Here is a 22,063-nt window from a genome sequence, read left to right as displayed (position 1 = left end):
GCCTTATGGGACACTTATGTGTTTAAAGAGATTTTTAATATCTAATTATCAATATTTCACATACTGTACTAAACACATCACAGTCTTAATAATCCAGTTTAACACTTGTATGATATTGTACAAGCCCCAGGACGGTCTCATCTGACACTATCAAAAGAATTCATATGACTATAGCTTGTTATTAATTACTTGCTTTCAATAATGGATTCATTTAACATTTAATTTTACAGCATCTTTACAGAGGCTGCTTTTATGGTCTAAACAAAACACAGTGTAATGTATAAGTTGAATGTAATGTAATGTAATATTTCTGTTTTACAGGATTGTTTGAGGATAACACTGCAGTTCTCCATCATGCACAAGGACTCACCTCGTTAACTCTTTTTCCCCCGCACACACAGATATGGTCCCTGGATCAGTGATTAGACTTTGCAGTGGTTTGATTTTTGCAGAAGATGTAACTTTGTTTTATTTATAAGCTCATAATGAATACATTACAGAACCAGTGATGAAAGCAATAGTTAAAAATAGTATTTTTCGTATTGATAAAGCATTTTGTTCTCTTTTTCAAGCTTCATACAGTGAACTTTTTAGACTTTAATTAAGAGTTTTAGTAAAGGAGATATTCATACACAGTCATCCCCTAGCTCCAGTCATGAAGTGAATTCATGATGTTATTGTCAAAGCTAGCAGGTGTTTGTTTTCCTGAACACTTTCTCTGTCTTCCATTGTTCAGACAATCAGTGTTTATTTGATGCTGTGCTGATTGAGTTTTATAGATGATATTGCACACTTGACATGCATGTCTTCATGGTGTTTTTTTGTGAGTTTGAAACATTTACATTGTGTTGTATAACATTTTGGTCAATTTAATTTTTTTAATAAAATTGATCTTTTTCCAGTGTTCTCTGAAAAACATACTGTATTTACTGTTTTGTTTTTTAATAAAAGCATTTTCATTTGCATACTGAAAATAGTTAATGTTTACAACATTACTGCCTTTTTATTCTTTATGGTGGCAAAAACGAGCTTGGTGACAGAGGATGCAGTGTAGTAATTTGGGCATGTTGTCTTTAAATGAGTTTGACATATCAATAAATAATGGAAGATCCTTAAAAAAATATGCATGTTTATTATGCTTTATGTATTTATTTGTTCATTCATTCATTCATTTATAATTTCTGTTTTTATTCCTAGGGTTCAAATGGTAGAGAATGGTAAATCACAGAAACACAAATGTGAACAATTTTAACTTTAAAACACAATGTAATATACAATGTAAATTTTAGAAGCACGTCATTTGATTAGTAAATATATTTGTCTTTGGTCAAAAAAAAAAAATACAAATCTTAAAAATGTGTCTTATATTTAATGAGAGGAATCTATCTGTTGGATACAACTGCGACTGCTGGGCATGTGCACATCAATATTGCCCAATGTTTGTCAAGCTGAACAACGGAGGAAGGTGAAGACGTTAATAAAACAGAATCTAATAAGTAGCAAGCTTAATCTATTGTTAACCGAATCTATCCCTTCAGCCGAAAAACGAAAGACATCTGTCATACATGGATAAGGAAGTGTGACGCTGCTGCTCAGCTTTGATTCCATTGGCTATGACTTTTCAGGACAGTCTGTGGTTGGACTATCTTTTAACCCATATTAAACAGCGCATCATGTTAAAAAGTATGTTTTGCTGCTATCATCACATTAGTAATATATTAAGTCAACAATGAAGTGTTGCTATCTTGAGAAAAATGACATCTTTAGCGAGATCCTAATCCTAACCCTAAGCATAACTTCAATGAACTACAAAAACAGCCCCCTAGTGTTGCCTTTCTATAGATAGAACGACGGAGGCTTGTGGGTAATGTAGTTTAAAACTTTTTATTAACGAAACTAAATAAATTATTTATTTTAAGGTAAACTGGATATCTAAATATGTTTATTGTGCAAACCTCTATTATATATTTGAGAGGCAGGCTGAAATGTGGTATTTTACAGTGAGCAATATTTAAAATGCTTTTATGCCAGCTTTCCACTTATTTCTGAAAACTGAACTCAACATTATTTTATCAGCATAGCATAAGTAATAATCCTGCCCATTTCCTCTTTGATATGTTAATTGGACTCTGATTTACAGCCATTTGAAATGTACAGTTTTGGGCTCTTCCGGGGGGTGCTACTGGGCCCCTGGGGGTAGCAGGGCAGTAAAACCTACATATATGTATTCTCCTCATCATGAACAACAAACTGAGCTGAGTCACATTTATATCTGACAGTTTTCACAGTCCTCTGTTTTCTATTCTATTCATCATGACTATTATACCTTTTGACAGGACATTGTGAGGCCATCTGATGAAACATGGAAAAATTAGAAAGAAATGATTTAATAATGAAAATAATAGATTATTTCTTTGATTTTTGAAGTAAATGGCAAGAAATATAATGGATGAACCTGCAACAACTTGCCTTTATCTATTCCCCACTTGTAAAGCAGTAATCAAGGACAATGTATACACATTGTGATACTTCACTATTACACAAGGACAAATTCATGCAGTGCTAAGAATATTAATTTATATATATATATATATATATATATATATATATATATATATATATATATATATATATATATATAACTATTTAGCCGAAATCAGTGTAAAAATGTCCTCCTCACCCCCGTATCTTGCTCCTCAGGTGCTGGACATCAGTAATGTGCGTGCTCTTGGTTTTAATGCAGTACAAGATCCACGTTGATCATTCCTGCTACATTCTCAGTTATCCCTCAAGTGTTTGTAACAATAAAGCCCATGGAACCATATTGTAATGCAGAATAATTAATCTTGTAACTCCCTGTATTTCACAAAAAATGTGCATATTTGTTACTAAAATATAAAAAAATTACTTTCTGGTGTACTGATGTCCCAGATGTTATTAATCCGATCAAAAATGTTCATGTCTTAAATAAAAAAATAATCCCAATAATTAATATGTCGTTTTTCCAAGTCTAAAATAAACACATATGAGCCTACCTAGTAAAATGATGTATTTACCAAGAATCTTCAGAACACAATATTCACCATTTTCATTTTATTGAAGCATAGACTATAAAGTTGATAAAGTAGCATCAAGACGAATAAGATTCAATGAAAATAATTATCATCAAAGATACATTAACCTCATATATAAATCAGTTCACACAGATGAGTGATGAAATGTCCTTAAAAGTCTCACAGTCCCATCCAGTCAACTGTGATACAGATCATGTGATACATATAAGACATGTGATACTGTTCCAGAAAATAATGATTCCCATCATCACATCTAAACTGGTTTCATCTCCCCATCGTGATCTTCTTCTCTCGTGTCTGGAAACAGTTTGTGGTTGATGTCCAGCACTGATGAGGTGTAGCTTGTTCTCAGCCAGAGGATCTCTCAGTCCTAACATCCCAGACCTGGTCAAAGTGAAACACACAATGCAGAAGAAGTTGTTTAATGGACAGAGAGCGCAGCTTATGTTCTGTGTGGTTTTAGCAGGGTGAGTAACTATGACCCTTGTAGTACTGGACACTTACCATTCTTCAAGCTGTTTTAAGATCTTTTGAGAAGCTTTTCTCTGAAGACAATTTACCACATCCTCTTCTTTCACTCCTTTCAAGAGCATCACTTGGTCAAAACCCCTCATTTGGCTGATGAGATCATCTGTACAAATAAAAATACTGCAATAAATATGTCATTCTGCAAGAATTAAGAAAAAGTTACAGAAGCAAAGGTCTTGCTCATGAGACATTAGCATGTGTAGTTCTCAGAGACTCTAGAATTCATCTATTGTTGCAGTAAATGTGTTTTCTTCCTCTAGAAGCTTTCTCCAAAGTTCCTGACTTCTCTCACAAACGTGTTTTAGTCTGTGCAGTGTAATGCCTGGCTTCAAACCAATCAACTATCAATTCACAATTAATAACATAACATTTACAAAACAATGAAATAATGTACATTGGTGTTTATATCAACTAAACCAATTTCATGACACTTGTCTGCTAATAAAACAGGTGGTGTGTTTTTAAAAACATAATATTAAAAATGTCCAGTCACACTTTGCTAACATGCTGTAATTGTAAAAGTATAAAACGAAATCAAGGCTGACATGACCAGTTCTGTGAGAGATCATCATAAAATGTTGTATAACATTGCTTCAACACACACATACCAGAGGACTTCTGTTTGTTTGAGCACAAGATGGCCATCTTCATTCCTCATCCTGAGCAAATCATTTCCTTGGTCTTCCTTCTCTCCTGTGAAACAAGATAATCTCTACTTACTCTGTGTGCCATTAATATTGCTCATTAAACATAATTAAGTTAATTTAAAGTAAGATTCAGACCAGAGCATTTTTGGAGTAAACAAATGTACCTGGGAAGAGCTGATCATGGCAAGATTCGCTGAGACTCAGTAATAGCTCTTTTAGGTTTTAGGAAGGTTTGTGAGGGTTGGCTCTTAAAATAGCTGTTGAGCTCGATATTTTAGACCTGAAAAAGAAGAACAGCATTATCTGGAAAAAATCCTGTAAGACAGAAAGAAGGAAATATTATTAATTACGTGCAACTTGTACATTACACCTCTGTAAAGATGCTGTATAATTAAATGTTAAATGAATCCATTATTGAAAGCAAGTAATTAATAACAAGCTATAGTCATATGAATTCTTTTGATAGTGTCAGATGAGACCGTCCTGGGGCTTGTACAATATCATACACGTGTTAAACTGGATTATTAAGACTGTGATGTGTTTAGGGATCATTTTTAAGACTTTGACCCTGTCCAGATACCCACACTTGCAGTCTTGGCCACTTGAGAGTGTGTGTACGTGACAGTGTGTGAACGAGACTGTCCCCGGTCTTAATAATGCCAAAGCACAGCGTCCTTAACACACACTAAACCTCTCCAATACTGCTCTGGAGCGCTATACAAAGCTTAGTGTATCCCATCATGCATCATGTTTTGGAATAAATCGTCAGACTTTTTGCCGAGATCTCACAAGAGGTCATGGAAAGCTGTCCAATGTACAGTATGTGAAATATTGATAATTAGATATTAAAAATCTCTTTAAACACATAAGTGTCCCATAAGGCAGTGGCTCCCAATCCTGGTCCTGGAGAAGCCCAACACTGCACATTTGAGATGTCTCCCTGATCAAACACACCTGATTCAACTCATCAGCTCATCAGTGAAGACTCCAAGGCAGATAAGAGAGACGCCAAAACCGTGCAGTGCTGGGGTTCTCCAGGATCAGGATTGGGAAACACAGTCATCAGGTCATGAAAAGTTCGACACACACTCGTGGTCATCATGCTCACTCGAACACTAGGCCAAATACAGGAAAGACTTCAAATAAGTAATCAAGTGGTCAAGTGAAAAGATGGCAAGTGTGGGTATTTGGACAGTGCAACAGTTTAAGAAACAACAAATGCTGTACAAATTATAACAGCAGGAATGTTTGATAAAAGAGACAAACTATCACAGACTTACTGCTGCATATATCTGCCTCCGCAGCTTTCTGTCTTCTCCATTTCTGAAGGAATCCCTCTCCAGAAACACCACTGGGCTGACTGCCTTTACGTCTTTTCAGCTAAAAATAAAAATAATAAAAAAGGGGAGAGAAAATAAAATTGAATTATATACAGAATGTTAATAATGATCTGTGAGCAAAATATTTATATATATATATATATATATATATATATATATATATATATATAAACTGATATGAATGAACTGCAAGATGGAAAAATACATGTTTTATTATTTATTTTTAATTTGATTTTTTTTTTTTGGATTCACATTAAAAGGTATTAAAAGCATGGTACAGAACACATGATTACTGTGATATCTGTCATATAAAAGCACATAAAAACACTAACATTACAGTGATACAAACATAGCTGGTTTGGTGATTATTGTATTGTTGTATTGATTATTAATATATCATAGTAAAACTACAGTTACAGTTACTAATGTCCCATTTACTGTGTTTTAACTTCACATTTCATTTATTACTATTGTAAGTGTCGTGATTACCATGATTTTACTACAAACACAACTTACATCATTGATCCTGAAATTAATAATAATATAAAACTGTTCGAAGGTCTATGGCACATCAGGTGACAGATAGAGTTTAATCAGACTAATTAGCAGCTGTGTTCATTTATTTAAACGCAATGAAACTCAAAGACTGCCGCGGATGACCGATATAATACAGCGATTAAACATATGGCACTAATCTGATTAATAAAGAAGACAGAATACATTTGATAAAAGGCATTAAAAGAGCGTATATACGACTACTCACCCAAACTGTGGAACTGATAGCAAGTATCGCGCGATGTGTGCTGAATGAGACTTCTTGAACGTGATTTCATAGCGATAAACATCTCATGTCCTCGTGTCGAATTCTGACGCCAAAAGTTTCCCACTGAAAGCAATGAAGGTCGTAGTGCTTCGATAGTCGACGCCGAGAGGCACATTTGGCGTCATAAAAGTGACGCTAGGGGCGCTTGACCATGCTTCGGTTTTTGACGCCTTTGGAGTGAGAATGGGTTGTATAAACTAATTCAAGTTTAGAACAACTTGAGGTTTAGTAAATTAATATTTTTTTCTTAATTTAACATATTATTTTCATAAAATCTTCATATCTTGAATTTATATATATATATATATATATATATATATATATATATTTGCAACTTTTAGTTCACCCCAAAATTTAAATTAGCCCATGTTTTAATCAACCTCAAGGCATCCTAGGTGTATATGACTTTCTTCTTTCAGATGAATCCAATCTGAGTTCAGTATAAAAATGTGTCCTGGCACTTCCACGTTGTTTAATGGCAGTAGGCAGGACCAGGTCTATTTATTTATTTTTAAAGAGCATCGATCCATCCATGAAACGTGCCTCACACAGCTCCGGGGGTGAATAAAGGCCTCCTGTAGCAAATCGATGCTCTTTAGTAAGATAAATATCCATATTTTAAACGGGAGAAGAGCTTTTTTCTCACTTCCGCTGACTATCACATGTGCACCACTCCGGGCGGATGACACAGGACGTATGTGCAGCGCACATGTGACATATGATCGTTTCACAAGTTTGTTTACAGGAGCAAAGGAAGCAAAGTATCCTTACTTTAGCAAAGGAAAAACAGGCTCCTCTTGGAAGAAAAAAAAAAAAAAACCTTGACATAATATGATTTAGGTTGACTGGAGTAAGAAATAATAGTCAAGTCAATTTAAACAAATTCATCACCTGGGGCCTGTTTCACAAAGGAGGTTAAGTGAAAACTCTGAGTATGTTAATCCTGAAATGAGGGAAACTCTAGGTTTTCTGTTTAGGAATGGGAGGTTTGTCAAACCCGAGAAAGTCAAGTCCGTTTCTGAAGGAGAGCTAACTTCTACTCAGAGTCAGTTACCCTACTAACTTACTCTATGAACCCAGAGTTTCTTTCGGCCTCCTCCCCCTTTTTAAACACTTCATTGATGCACGCTGGAAAAATGCTCTTTTTACTAAGTGTTTTTTGTTTTATCTTCTTTTTTTTTTTTTCAAATACAAATATATATATATATATATATATATATATATATATATATATATATATATATATATATATATATTAATAAAGATTGATTTTCTATATAAGAAAACGATATAAGATACTTGTTTCCTGTGGGGATCTAAATTAAGTGCATTTCACTTAAGTAAAATTATATGACAGTGTGGTAATAAAAATAATCTTTAAACAAGATTATTCTGAGTGTCTGTTACTAAGAGCAAATCTACTGTAGCTCCGCCCTCCATCGACACATAAGGTTAAATACGACACATGTGAATATCGGCTCCAGTGGTGTAGGCAGTAATGTTTTGGGCACGGAAAACTAGCTTGTAACGCGATTGATTGGGTTAGAGTCCGGCTTTTGCCGAGCTCGTTCTTCTCACTTTTCCCATCACATGCCACATTAGAATTATGTTCTAAAAGTGGAGGTAAAGTGCCCAACGAGTGTTTAATAATGATACAACTATTTATAATTGTAATAAATATAATTTAGAATCTGTTATTATTGCATCCTGTTAATGTATAACAATACTGAGGTGCAAATGTATCTGCCAGTATAAAGTATAACAAGCATCTAATTATTATTTACACTTAGCCTGTTTCATAACTGCTACTTTTACATGGTAAATAGAATATATCACGATTTTCACTGTACATTTTTTCTGTAAATAGCATCTAGAGCTACTTGCACTTAGCCTACTGTAAATAGGATCTATCGCTAAGAAAGTATGTTAATTCCACTTAGTGTAAATAGACACTGCCGTATTTTTCTTACTCTATTGGCAGATCATTTGTAAAATAAGAAAAATTAACTTAAAATATTATTATTAATATTATTATTTTATATATATTTTTTTGCCCATGAGATATCATAAAATGATTAACTGTTAGTTCATTAATCTAACATTCTGCCAGTTTTCACCTGTGATATTATAACACTGAGAAGAATTACATTTTTATTGAGTCTGAAGAATGCAGATGGCTTTTTGGCGGGAGCTGTTTCCATGGTGAATCGTAATATCGGCACTCCATTGATAATGTCTTTTTATAGTTGTAGAGCACGCGCTTAACTCAGAGTCCGTCAATTTAGAGTTGATTAAACCAACTCATTTCAGCTGTTCTGTAACTGAAAACTCAGAGTTTCCCATCTCAGGGTAAGTTCACACAGAGTTCAAGTTTAAACTCAGAGTTGGTTGAACCTCCTTAGTGAAACGGGCCCCTGGACCTTTTCCACTCTAATTGGAAGTTGTTTCAACAAGAAATATATTGTCAAGAAGAACAATAACAAAAAATGTTAGGCAGCGGGGTAACAAACTATTTTTAATTGACTCAAATTATTTTTTACAGTGCAGCAGCAGGATATAGAGGATCTCTTTTACCTGGGAAATTTTTTCTCTGTTGCTGTTTTGCAGTATTGGTAAATACACCACTTAATTTTGAGCCAAAATGTGTTGTTGTAACATGCCATACATTACTACTTTACAGAACAAATAAAAATAAAAATAAATAAATAAATAAATAAACTTTTGTAACTTGTTACTCCCAACACTGATCACGAAAATGAACATGCACAATATTTATATTGTTGGCGCTGAACAGCAGAATTGGACCATTAGCCCGAAACAAAGCAGCTGGGGAGCTACTTTCAGAAACCTATTTAAATGATTTAAACAGCCATTCAGATTTGTGTATTCGCTATAGTGTTCATCACAGGCACTATGCCAACCACTTAAACATTTACTCTCTGTGACATATAACTTCATATATAATAATTAATTTAAATAAATGGTTATTTTTTAAATGTTTACATTTTAATCTGGAGCACAACATGCCCTAGATATTATGTGAAAGTATGTGCTATCAGGCTATCCACCGCTCCTAACATATAGTAAAGTAATAACACATTTTAATGTAAAAAAATAAGGTCTTTTAAAATCTTTTTTTTTTCTTTAGTGAGGACATTAAAAGTTTAAACATACTTTATTCACTTTATATTCCAATACATTTTTGTGTGTGCATTTTATTACAGTTTTTCTTTTCTTTCTTAAGTGATAAATGTAAAGTACAAAATATACACAAAATAACAACATCCACTATAGATCAATAATGCAGAGCATAAACAAAACAATATGGGGGGAAAAAGTATATATATATATACTTTTGACTTTGCTAACAATAATTGTTGTAGGACAATGAAACACTGAAATTATGCAAATCGGCAATGTAATGTTGGTCACTATTTGTGTTGTTCTCTGTCAGGTGGAAGTTTGTCTGAGGTTTTGTCTCAGCAGCTAATACTTTTATGTTTTGAAAGGTTCAACTCAAAATATGTGATATTCTGTCTAATGACTGGTTGATATCTTTAACTCTATTTTTTATGATACATATTCCTTTCTGCATGTCATTAATTAATTTCTCTGCTTTCTCCTTAAACTCTCTTTTAATCATTTGTTCCTGTCTGGGTTTTTCAGGTTTGGCACGTTGCCTCTCGTTGTCTTTGATAATCTCTTTGAGGATATCAGGCACAGAATTAATCTTGGCGATCATTTCTGAAATGTTTTCAGACAAATGCACAATTTTAGACATCTGGTCACCAGCTTTACTTCTGTCCTGTTCCTGAAATAGTTGCCCTTTTTCAAAGCAGTAGGACAAGTGTTCACTTAATGCCTGGACATTGTGGTCTGAGAGTAAAGCGTCTCTCAATATTTCCTCAGTGCGTTGACCGTTTTTTTCCAAGATGTCAATAAAATGGTTCATTTTATCCTGAAATCCCTTAGATTCCTCTTCAATAGATTGTTTTAAGTTTTTCTTCTGATGTGTTTTCCTGTTTCGTCCAAAAGCAGCACATAATAGAGAAACTACAGCCGCTGCCCCTGCTGCAGCAACAATTACAAAAACCTCTTCTTCAATAAAATATAAAGCTAATGCAGACAACATGATCGCGATTCCTCCAGCTATTTGTCCTCCTCTGCGTGCATAAATACCAAGACCATGATCATTTGCAAACTCATTGGTAAGATCACGAATTTTCTCCAAATGCTTGCTGCATTCTGGGAAAATGTCCTTTTGAGTTCTATTCAACTCCTCTTCGCGATTAATAATATCAGCTCTAAAGAAAGAGAGAGAGAGAAAAAAAGAAGCATAAGGGACAGTATATTCTGTATGTTTTGCAATACAAATATGTTGGTACATATATGTCAAACGGTATGTTAATTGATATGTATAGATAATATTGTTTCAATAGTTTGATACTTTATGATATATACAGTTTACATAACTTGTGTATATATATATATATATATATATATATATATATATATATATATATATATATACTGAAACCTCTCAAACATGAACATAAAAACGTATTAAAACAATGTAAATTGTCTCTCACGACATGAAAACTGGTTCCTCCATGCTTCCGCGCCGACGGTGTCCTCTCGGTGAAGCCATTGTTGCTGAGATTAAACGACACAAGAGTTATGTATCATCTGTTATATCAAGACCAGCTAGGACAACATTGCAAATTTAAGTGACTAGCAAAGATCATCATGCTAACAGTCTAGCCTGGCTAAGTTACAAATGTTATAGTCAGAAAGAGGTTTACTGTATATAATGTAACATTCTGAATAATAAAAACACTCATCATAAATCACATTGTGTTTGTTCGCTTAGGCCTAAAGAACTGTATGCGGAGTAGAGCGGTGTAATTTTGAATGGGAGGAGCATCATGGTTTTCACTTACTCCAAGAGTGCTTCACTTTTTTTTATCTTCAGAACACAGTTTAAGATATTTTAGATTTAGTCCGAGAGCTCTCAGTCCCTCCATTGAAGCTGTGTGTACGGTTTACTGTCCATGTCCAGAAAGGTAAGAAAAACATCATCAAAGTAGTCCATGTGACATCAGAGGGTCAGTTAGAATTTGTTGAAGCATTGAAAATACATTTTGGTCCAAAAATACCAAAAACTACGACTTTATTCAGCATTGACTTCTCTTCCGTGTCTGTTGTGAGAGAGTTTAAAACACAGCAGTTTGTGATATCAGGTTCGCGAACGAATCATTCGATGTAACCGGATCTTTTTGAACCAGTTCACCAAATCGAACTGAATCGTTTGAAACGGATCGTGTCTCTAATACGCATTAATCCACAAATGACTTAAGCTGTTCACTTTTTTAATGTGGCTGACACTCCCTCGGAGTTCAAACAAACCAAATATCGAACTGTCCGAAAGAACTACTGGTGATCCAAAAACTGATCTGTCTCGGCTCGGTGTTCATCTTCAGTTCTCTCTTCACAGCAGTTCAGTCAGTGTACTGTTTGAGTAAATGAATTACTCCGGGATATTGGTTTGTTTGAACTCAGAGGGAGTTTCAGCCACATTAAAAAAGTTAACAGCTTAAGTCATTTGTTGATTAATGCGTATTGGATAGGGCTGCTCCGATCCCGATCGGCCGATCGTTACTGTGCATCTCGTCAGTAAAGCCAGTTCTCTAATTTACCGCTGATTAGAGAACCGGCTTTACTGAAGACAATGCTGAATAAAGTCTGAGTCTTTGTTATTTTTGGATCAAAATGAATTTTCAATGCTTCAAAGTATTCTAACTGACCCTCTGATGTCACATGGACTACTTTGATGATGTTTTTTCTTACCTTTCTGGACATGGACAGTAGACCGTACACACAGCTTCAATGGAGGGACTGAGAGCTCACGGACTAAATCTAAAATATCTTCACCCTTGTGGATTGTTCAAATTGACTACCCTTTCGGGATGTTCGTTAAATTGTGTCCTGAGGATGAACGGAGGTCTTACGGGTTTGGAACGGCATGAGGGTGAGTTATTAATGACATAATTTAGATTTTTGGGTGAACTAACCCTTTAAACTTTATGTGTTCAGTAGTTGAATTTGAATTGCTACTTTTGAATAAACATCATTTTGTATATAATGTATATAAAATAATCAAGAATACTTACAAATAATGTGAATTTATCTGATTTCTGCAGAATTAATGTGGATTGCATATTTTTACATTTGTAGTCTTCTTTCATAATTTTCAGGAGCACAAGCCTCCTTGTTATCCTATGGAGGGACTAACACCTTTGTAGCAGAATTTGTTGAACAAAACTCTGAAACACGGAATGGGATGGTGTGACGGGGCGAGAAGAAACCACCCGGAGCACAGAACTGGTAATCCTCATGAACAGGTCGCAGTCTTCGCATACGTGTCAAGGATGGAATATAAATCAGCAAAATAAACAATCTGATAAACGCTACAAACGAAACGAAACGGATTATACAAGATAGTGTTCTGTAACAAGCAGCAACAGAGTGGACTTCTCCCTTTTACATCTGCGCCTGCGCGCTCACGCGAGGAGAACAACGTGTGTACGCGCAAAGGCTACAACGCAGGAAAAATACTCCAAAAGGAACATCAGCATTAATCTCATAAACAGCATTTAACATTAGGTGGCCGTTGCATTGAGTTGGACACAGTCAGACTGTCAAGTTCAAAGGCAAACAAAACAATAAAGGCAAAAACGCCAAAAATAAGTAAATAAATAAAAATGCATGCTTATGTGATATATTATTTATTCATTTGGTATCAACATGTATACTTTTTTAATGTTTTTTGCTCGATATGTCATGCATGGAAATGTAATGTATGTACTTGTATCGAAGTGCGTATGTGTATTTGAGGATGCTTCACCACTGCTGTCCTCCAGATGACGCTCAAAAGCAGGTGACGGGAGCTGCTCATTTCCCTGCTGTGGGTTTCTTTCATGCATTTCCATTTGTTTTAGCTTTGTTTTTAGACAATAGGTGTTGCACAAATTATTATTGTAATATGTATAAGAGCCTTGACATTATTTAATAACTATAACTCTGACTTTATTCGTCTAAAAGAAGGAAGTCATATACACCTAGGATGGCTTATGGGTTCATGGGGTTAATCTAAGGGTCCTGATGTTTCATCAAGAAATGTGTCTTCATGATAGAAAACTAGAATCACAGTCAGAGAATTGCAGATGCTAGTTGGGTATTGTGGTCACCAAATATGTCAGGATTTATCCACAAATTGTTATAAGGTTGCAAAAGTTTTTCTATCGTCTCATCTTTACTAAGGATGCAAATATTTCTGGAGCCCACTGTTGGTAGCTGTCATCCTCGAAGCATCTCTGATCGTAACATGTTTTGCCTTCAACATTACCAATGCAGTCAAACAGAGATCACTATTGAAAGCATATCAAAAAGTTCAGATGAACAATAAAAATGAATCAAAGCTAAAAATCAAGCTAAACTAAATGTGATCCCGCAATGAGCAGAAAAGTATTTCTTAAGGCAAACAGTACATGTAGCAATAATTTATTTATATTCTGTAGGATCTGTTCAAAAAGCCATTTTGTTAAATTAAATGATTTTGCAGCATTGCAATTATTATTATTATTATTATTATTATTATTATTATTATTATTATTATTATTAAATGTGTTTTTACATGTATTTCGAATAGTGCATTGCATTGGGATTGAAAGGAAATACCGGTATTCACATAAATTTAACAGATTTACCAACGCATTCATTCATTCATGCCCTTTCTTTTTATTTATTTATTTTAGTAGTTTTATTCCAGTGTATTTTTATATAAATATAGTTTATTTCTAGCTAATCTTTATTCTATATTTTCTTAATGTTAGTTTTAGGTTTGTTATGTTTTCAAATGTTATTTTTACCCCGCTTTAAGTTACTGTTTCACTAGAGACTTTTATTTTGATGGCAATAATGCTGATAAGTGCAATTTGCTAATAAAAAAAATAACTTTATTTTGAAGTGCGGTTCAAGCAGAAGCGGAAGACGATCGCAGATGGTTGAATTCCCGGATCACTGACTTTCAGATGTTAATAAGAGAATTATAGCAGCGAGAGGTAGTTTTAGTTAAACACGTTTATATTATTATTATTATTATTTTCATCGTTATGTGCAGTTGGAAGTGAGGGACAGTTGAAACACATGAAGCAACTTGTGTGTGCATCCCGAATCACATGACTTGTGTCCAGCGCGTGCACTGACGATATCTCTCTGATGGTGTGTTGTAGAGTCACTGCAAGGGAAATAAAGAGGAAAGAACGCAAAAGTCATCGGAAGAGCGACATCCTAAAATGCTGTAAGAGAATGTCTTTATGCATTACTCACTTGAATCAGAATTATTGAGTGTTTAAAGAAAAAAAAGTGTTTACTGCATTATTAATCAGTTGTTTTATGAGCTAAACTTGTGTTCACACATACTGCACAAACAATTGTAATAAAATAGTTTAATCTGGATATCAGCAGTGATTGGTAATTGAAATGCATGTCATACACTTGAATCGTTTCCCTCTCTAGATCTGTTTTCAATCAGCTGGAAAAAGAATTGGTTGCAGTCTATCTGAGAGATTTCCCTCTCACCCAGAGACGCATGCAGAGAGTGTGTCTTATCATCGGGACATTTGAAGAAGATTTCAGACGTGCCACTGGAGCCATTACACACGCATCACATGCAGAAGTAGCTGGAGGATTGATGATGGGTTTGGGGTTAGTTTTAGCTCCAGTTCATCAGGGCATTTCTGCTCTCATCGCAGGAGCAGGAGCAGCTGTGGTGTCAGCCGCTGTAATCGGTGAGAAAACCTGCAACAAGAAGATCACGAGCCTGCAGACAAACTTAATACAAGACACTGAAGCTGAACTGAGGGCATTTCAGCATAAAATCACCCCTATGATGGACAAGATGAATGAGATCAGTCAGCACGTTTCTGAAATATTGAGAGACCTCAGTTACCCAGGCCGTGATGTTGGGTATTTAAGTCAGTATTTTTCATCTGCCAGTGAAGTAGTGCGTTTCATTCAGATCTATGACATTAGTGTGTTAGCTGCACAGATAAAGTCTCAGACATCATGTTTGTTAGGAGCTCAATTCATCAGAGTTCTGCCAGAGAGAATGGTACTCCAGCAGATGTGGATCGAAATGGTTCAGTTAGAGAATGTGATGGATGAAATGACTAAAACAATAGAAAGAATAGCAAATCAGCCCAACTAAATATAACAATATGAAGGGCTAAACGAAACAAGAAAGCTCTTTGACTTGCTCTGAATATTCCTGGGATATAGAGACTATAGAATTTAATGTCTAATTTTTGGTATGCATTTACATGTAAACTACAAAAACTGCTCTTGCTCTTTGTCGAATAATAATAAAAAATGGTCTTTCATGTTTTGTTTTTTTATTATTATTGTTGTATGAATGTTTTTTTTCTTCTTTATTATATATATATTTTTTATTATTTTTTTTATTATTATTTCCTTGCCGCTGTCGTCTTTGGCTTGATTAGTTGGGGTCACTAGATATTCAACAATGTTATTGTGATCTTCCCGCATTGACACCAATTGTATGCGAACGTACAATTGAACTGAGCTGGACGATGACGTCACTGTCTTCTCCATGCTGATATACATTAAACTACACGAATAACTTTTGATTTCTACAACGGAATGAATAAATACGTAGTTTAAGCTGGACAATGACACAGTTTTCTTCTAGAGCTGCTGTGCAGGTATATCTGTTTGACAATCTGCATCACTATAATAAACGTGACCTGACATTATGCAAAACACACAAGAGCTTCGATCAGGACTGCAGCGAGGTTTGCTTCTGTAATGTGAAGATGTTTTGTTCATTCTTCAGTTTGCGTTAGTAATTAGTGCAGGTCATTTATTCGAGGCGATGCAGTGAGATAAAAACACTCAAAACGAAACCGAAACTACACACATGAGGCGAAAACAACGACAACTTCAGAATGAGTTTTTGTTTGGAATAGTACACAAAATATATTCATAATTGTGGATAAACAGCCATTTTTTGTTAGAAGTAAACAACTTTTAACAGATAATTTACTCTGGACATACCCTAAACAAATTAAGTGTTTGCAGGAACCGAATGGGTTTAATGTGAAAGCAAACCTAAGAGAGTATCACAAAAGAGGAAGACAGAGGCCCTCATTAAAAACAAAAAAAATAATTCTGTAACTTGACTTATCATTTGTACCCCTGCCATTGATCTTAAAGGTTTGTATTCTTGATTACATTTAAGTTTTTTTACATATTAATGCATTATACTTTATATATTACGTTTAGTATTTTGTGAAAACTCTGAAAACATACACAAGTTACATTACCATTTCTTTGGAACAGATCCGAAATGCCAGTAAAAAAATCTGTCTCTGGGAAAATTTTGTATTTGCGTATGATTGTAACTTTGTTTGTTGGTATTGCTTGGTTTCTGTGCAGACAAGTGTGTGACTTGATCATTCACAGTGTAAATGTATATACCTGAAATATATACAAATTGATTGTTAAACCATTGATTAACAAGACAAAGTCTGCTACTCACTCAGTGTTAATATGCTTTCAGAACTCACATATCAGAAAATAATTCAAGGCAGTTGCTGATTGTTGATTTTAATAAATACAAATAAAGCATGACGTGAAAAAATGTGGGTTATTTTATAGTTTATAAATGTGGGTTATTTTATATTTGCTGTTATTAAATAAATGTAATATATAAAATAAAGTAAAGATTACAGACTTTACTCTTACTATTATCTAATGAGTTTACATTATAAATAAAAATAAACTATGTATTTCAACTTTGTGTTTGACAGAAGATTCTGAGATCTAAGTTGACCACCTCATTCTCTAGAAATACATGCATGTCCTGCATACATGTACAAACAAACATACAAGATCATCTTCAATGAACAAAGAACCAAGGCCTCCGCAGCTTCTTCATCCTCCATGAAATGTATACGAGGAAGCTGAACTGAGCCAGAGACATCCCCAGAGCTGTCCATACATCTTAAGATCGGCATGACACACACCTGTAAGAAATACTATTACAAAGGAGGATAAATAAAAATATCATGAACAGTAATGGCTGCAATCCCTCTAAAAACTCTACTTTTCATGGAGACTGAACCACTTGCTTTTCTGGTGCAAGCTCAAGGGTTAACATATTTGTTTCATCTGCCTAAGAAACGAATTTGAATTTTTAGTTTGAGCCTGTGTTACCTTAAGTACTAGCTTTTTAAAGTAACTGGCACCTTTTCTGAGGAGCTGCTAAAAAAGGTAACACATACAAGTTACCTGTATGTGATGAAAAGGCTCTTCCTGTCAGAGGAAAAAAAAAATGCAGCACAGATTTAGTTTGTCATATTAACCTTCTGATTCCCACATATAGGATTTTACTTGAGAGATTTCTTCCTTTCAATCTAAATAGCGGCTGTAGATTAAATAAGTCAGTTTTGGGCAGTTCATTTGTTATTTGGGACATGCTTCAACAACATATTTGTAATGTGCATCTTTGTCGTTATTTTTATATTTTATTATCCTATAATTCAAATGTGTGGTGTAATTTAATTCAATGGTGTTATACAGAGTTGTATTCTTTGGTATTTTCTACAGTTCTTTGTAGGAACTTAGGAAAGCGTTTTCACTCGGACCGAAGACCTCTGAGCCACTGATATGCAAATTTATTATGATTATAGTTATGATTTATCATTGTTTATGCAAAAAGGTGAGCTGATGAAGACAAGTTTATTCACATTATATGCTCTAGACATGTTTCACATCATTACTGGGTGCTTTAATAACAACTTTTGGCATAAGTTACAGCATTGCACAATCAAGTAAACAAACTAGTGAATTTAAGCAGTTCCTAGAAACAGTTTAGACGTTCAGAATAACACAGAGATAAAGAAAACACTCCGCTTCCTCCACACACACACACACACACACACACACAAGCAGACAAGAAAATAAAAACAGCAGCCTGCAATTTATATCTTTTGCATTCTTTCTTTTGTAGGTAGTGATAGTCTTTATTTTTTTATTCAAATCAGCATGTTTATAGCATCTGTCTTACATTATAGTACAGCCAGGCTACTTATTTGAAAGCTGATTTGACATTAAGTGCAGCCTGCACTGGATTCATACTGTATTTGATTTCAACTGGTTTTGTTTTAATATACTTATAGGCAGGAGTTTTAAACAAGTATATAAACATGTTTTCCGAAAGTCAGCATTTGGGCGTAACTTGTTCAACACTGGTTTCCTGTTTTTTTTTTTTTTTTGCGTGACTAGCCACATCATTTCCACATATAATGATATAATGATCTGTAGGTTGTTTCTGCTCAATTAAACATAATAGTGCTGTGCTTCCAGAATTTTCTGAGTTTATAGAAACTTTGTGATGACTTCACTGTGCCTATGTACAAAGTTTAATCCAAAACAGAATCTTTTTGAGCTTATGATTAAAAACTCACATATCGATTCTTCTGTCAAAACTGGTGTACTGTTAAAGTTCAATTTAAATTGGTCTATCTATTCAATCTAATGGACATATAGATACTAAATTATTTTTGACACTAAAATGTTAACATGCATATTGTTTAAACAGTGTTGTTTTCCCAAGAGTGAGCATCAACGTTAGCTACATGTGATCCCACACTCAGATAAAAAGGTACATAATTTGTCACTGGAGCAGTACCTTTTTCAAAAACACACCTTTGTACCTAAAGAGTCTATACTGGTACCTTAAAGTTACATATTAGTACCTAAAAGTTCCAAAAGTGTACATTTTGAAAAGGTATCACCCAGTGACAGTTTTGTACCTTTTTTTCCTGAGACGGCAGGACATTTTTTTCAACTTCAGTATTTATGTGGCATATTTCAGTCCTACAAAATTCAAAAGAGCAGGGGGAGTCTAAATATGTTGCTGTGGCGAGTGGGGCGGGGCCGAGGGACATGGGAACAAGGAGTGAGGCCGGCGGAATGATTGGGAAATCAGTGACACCTGCGCCCCACCGCCGGTCTCGAGTCCCACGTAGGAGATGGAAGGATATAAAACTGGAGCGACGACAGTGAAGGACGAAAGAGGACCAGGCATGGGCTTTTAGTTGTGTTTTGAGCGCACCAGTCGTCCTTGAGGGGCTGGTGTGCTGTTTTGTGTTTATTTTGTGATTATTAAAGTTTCATTTTGATTGTCCGCCAGTTCCCGCCTCCTTCTTCCGGATGAATATGGAGATTTTATCATTACAGTTGCTTTTTTTTTGTGTGTGTTTTTGACAGCATCGTTCCCTAAGTAAAGACACTACAGGAAAAAGCATTTCACAAAATGTTGTTTCAGACTAGAAAAAAAAAAAACAATCATCCAAAATACACATTAAATTGTTTATTTTATTGCACTTCAATATATATACATATATTCACACACACAAACACAAGCTAAATCTAGCTTGACGGCAGGAAATGTGCTCGTGATTCGTGTTCACACCCAGCTTTCTTCTTCAAGCCAATAAATATCAGACACTTTCTGATCTTCAGCTCAGACTCTTCCAGACTCTTTCATTCACACAAACTCAAGAACAACTCAAAGGTAAATATGCATACAGTACACATGCAGTTTAACTTGTAAATCCTGAAATTCAGATACCACCGAATGATCTTATTGCATCTCATTTTTCAAATCAAGGTATTAAGCTTGTGTAAAAGCTTTAGTTCGAGTTTGTTTATTAATAAAATAGTATTTTATTTTATTTAAAATAAATCATTATATGTTACACTGCAGCAAATGTTGATGTCAAACACAAACTGCTTGCATGAGAAGAAACACAGTTTAACATATTGTTATGCATTTTAAAGCACAAAATATGAACGCAGCTTCTAAGAGGGAAGTGAGACTAGTTAAACAAAATCTAATTGAGTATTTCAATGTTTAAGATCTATGAACTTCATAAGATTTTTTAACTTAATCTGACACTATTTTGTGTCTAAGTTATAATGCATTTAGAAAGCGTACTGAATCTGAATGATTATGTGACAGATGTTTTGTTATTTTGACAATGATGCACAAATTAGGTTGAACATGTACCTGTATAAAACTCGTTCAACAGCTTTAATCGGATCATTAAAAGATTTAAGCTAGATCATCTTTTAAGCTGTGCATGTCAAAACCATTTAAAATAGTTATATTTCAAAACATTAAAACGTCTAAATTAAGTTTTAATATTAAATATATATTACATTAATTACAAATGATATTTAATCTTTTGACATCTTATCTACATAAAACCTATTATAGAGCTTTCTGATTCCTATAGCATACATATTTCATCTCTCTGCATCTCTAATGATCTGTCTTTCAAATGTTTTCAGGATGAGTACAGAGGATTTTCTCGTGCTCCTCGTGACTCTGGTTTACACTGATGGACTGAATAATGTTAAGTTCAGCCGAAAGAAACAGGATCTTTTCTTTAACTGGGCATATCCCTGCCAGAGATCTCAGAATAACACAGCATATAATACTTTTAATCGTCAACATATTCTCTCAGAGGATTTTGACACAAACAGTGGATGGGCTTGGGCAGATTATCTCACTAGAAAGGGTCTTTGTGGCAGAACACGTTTTCAGTCCTTCCTCCCTAAATACTACATCAATAGCATTAAGGGTATCTGCAATGGACAAGGCATCAGAGACAGAGGAAACTTGTGCATCAGTAGGAGTAGATTCACAGTGTACATTGTTGAAAGCTTTTTCAGGAATGGACGTTGTGACGTTACAATTAATAACGACAGATTTTATGTTGTTGTTGCTTGTGAGGCCATCTATAACAAATGTGTGCCTGTTCACTATGAGAAACAAACTAGGGACCAACCGCCCCGTAACGGTCAGATCTGCAGACCTCGCCAGAGGATGTACTGAGAATACATTTTTCACCATTGATTAAAATGTTGCTATGTCACATGCATGTTTAAACTGGATATAATTCCAGAAGCTTCTCAATAAAAGCTTTCTTAGCAGAGCACAGTTTGGTTTTATAAAACGAACTGATCAAATTGTGGGTGGTGGTAGTGCATGAACAGTTCTCTCTCCACCTTCAATACCACGACTTAGGTGCCCTTGAGCAAGGCATCGAACCCCCAACTGCTCCCCGGGCGCCGCAGCATAAATGGCTGCCCACTGCTCCGGGTGTGTGCTCACAGTGTGTGTGTGTGTGTGTGTGTGTTCACTGCTCTGTGTGTGTGCACTTCGGATGGGTTAAATGCAGAGCACAAATTCTGAGTATGGGTTACCATACTTGGCTGAATGTCACTTCACAAATGTGTAACTCAAATGCTATGTAAGTTGCTTTAAATAAAAGCATCTGCCAAAGCCATTAATGTGTCTGTTCTTTTGTGAAATCATTTTAAATGTTTGAGTAGACACCCCAGGTGAATACGATAAAGAGAAGAAAAAGAAAAAAAAAAAAGAATTAGGATCACAATTTTTTCAAACATTTTCTGTACACGTTTTCTGAAATGTTATGTGTTGCAATATATAATAAAATATGCATTAACACAACATTTTTAGAAATCTAAACAGTGGAT

The 22,063-nt window shown here is 34.8% G+C and overlaps 1 protein-coding gene and 2 long non-coding RNA genes across 3 annotated transcripts; 2 read left to right on the top strand and 1 right to left on the bottom strand.

Moving 5' to 3' along the window:
- Positions 1–9,606: 9,606 nt before the first annotated feature.
- LOC113079664 (uncharacterized) lies at positions 9,607–13,225 on the bottom strand. Its single transcript, XR_003281744.1, has 3 exons — positions 12,583–13,225; positions 11,002–11,065; positions 9,607–10,716 (listed from the first exon to the last, which is right to left on the bottom strand). It is a non-coding gene; the product is annotated as an uncharacterized LOC113079664 (long non-coding RNA).
- A 1,205-nt stretch (positions 13,226–14,430) lies between these two features.
- LOC113079661 (uncharacterized) lies at positions 14,431–15,846 on the top strand. The gene is made up of 2 exons (XM_026251909.1): positions 14,431–14,771; positions 14,990–15,846. Exons 1-2 carry the CDS (start codon positions 14,767–14,769, stop codon positions 15,678–15,680), a joined length of 696 nt encoding a protein of 231 aa, XP_026107694.1. The 5' UTR covers positions 14,431–14,766; the 3' UTR covers positions 15,681–15,846.
- A 4,174-nt stretch (positions 15,847–20,020) lies between these two features.
- On the top strand, positions 20,021–21,430 carry LOC113079665 (uncharacterized). The gene is made up of 2 exons (XR_003281745.1): positions 20,021–20,072; positions 20,852–21,430. It is a non-coding gene; the product is annotated as an uncharacterized LOC113079665 (long non-coding RNA).
- Positions 21,431–22,063: the final 633 nt, after the last annotated feature.

The sequence above is a fragment of the Carassius auratus genome, unplaced genomic scaffold, assembly GCF_003368295.1.
Source record: "Carassius auratus strain Wakin unplaced genomic scaffold, ASM336829v1 scaf_tig00028952, whole genome shotgun sequence".
Classification (NCBI taxonomy): Eukaryota; Metazoa; Chordata; class Actinopteri; order Cypriniformes; family Cyprinidae; genus Carassius; species Carassius auratus.
This window is presented reverse-complemented; position numbering and strand designations above follow the sequence as displayed.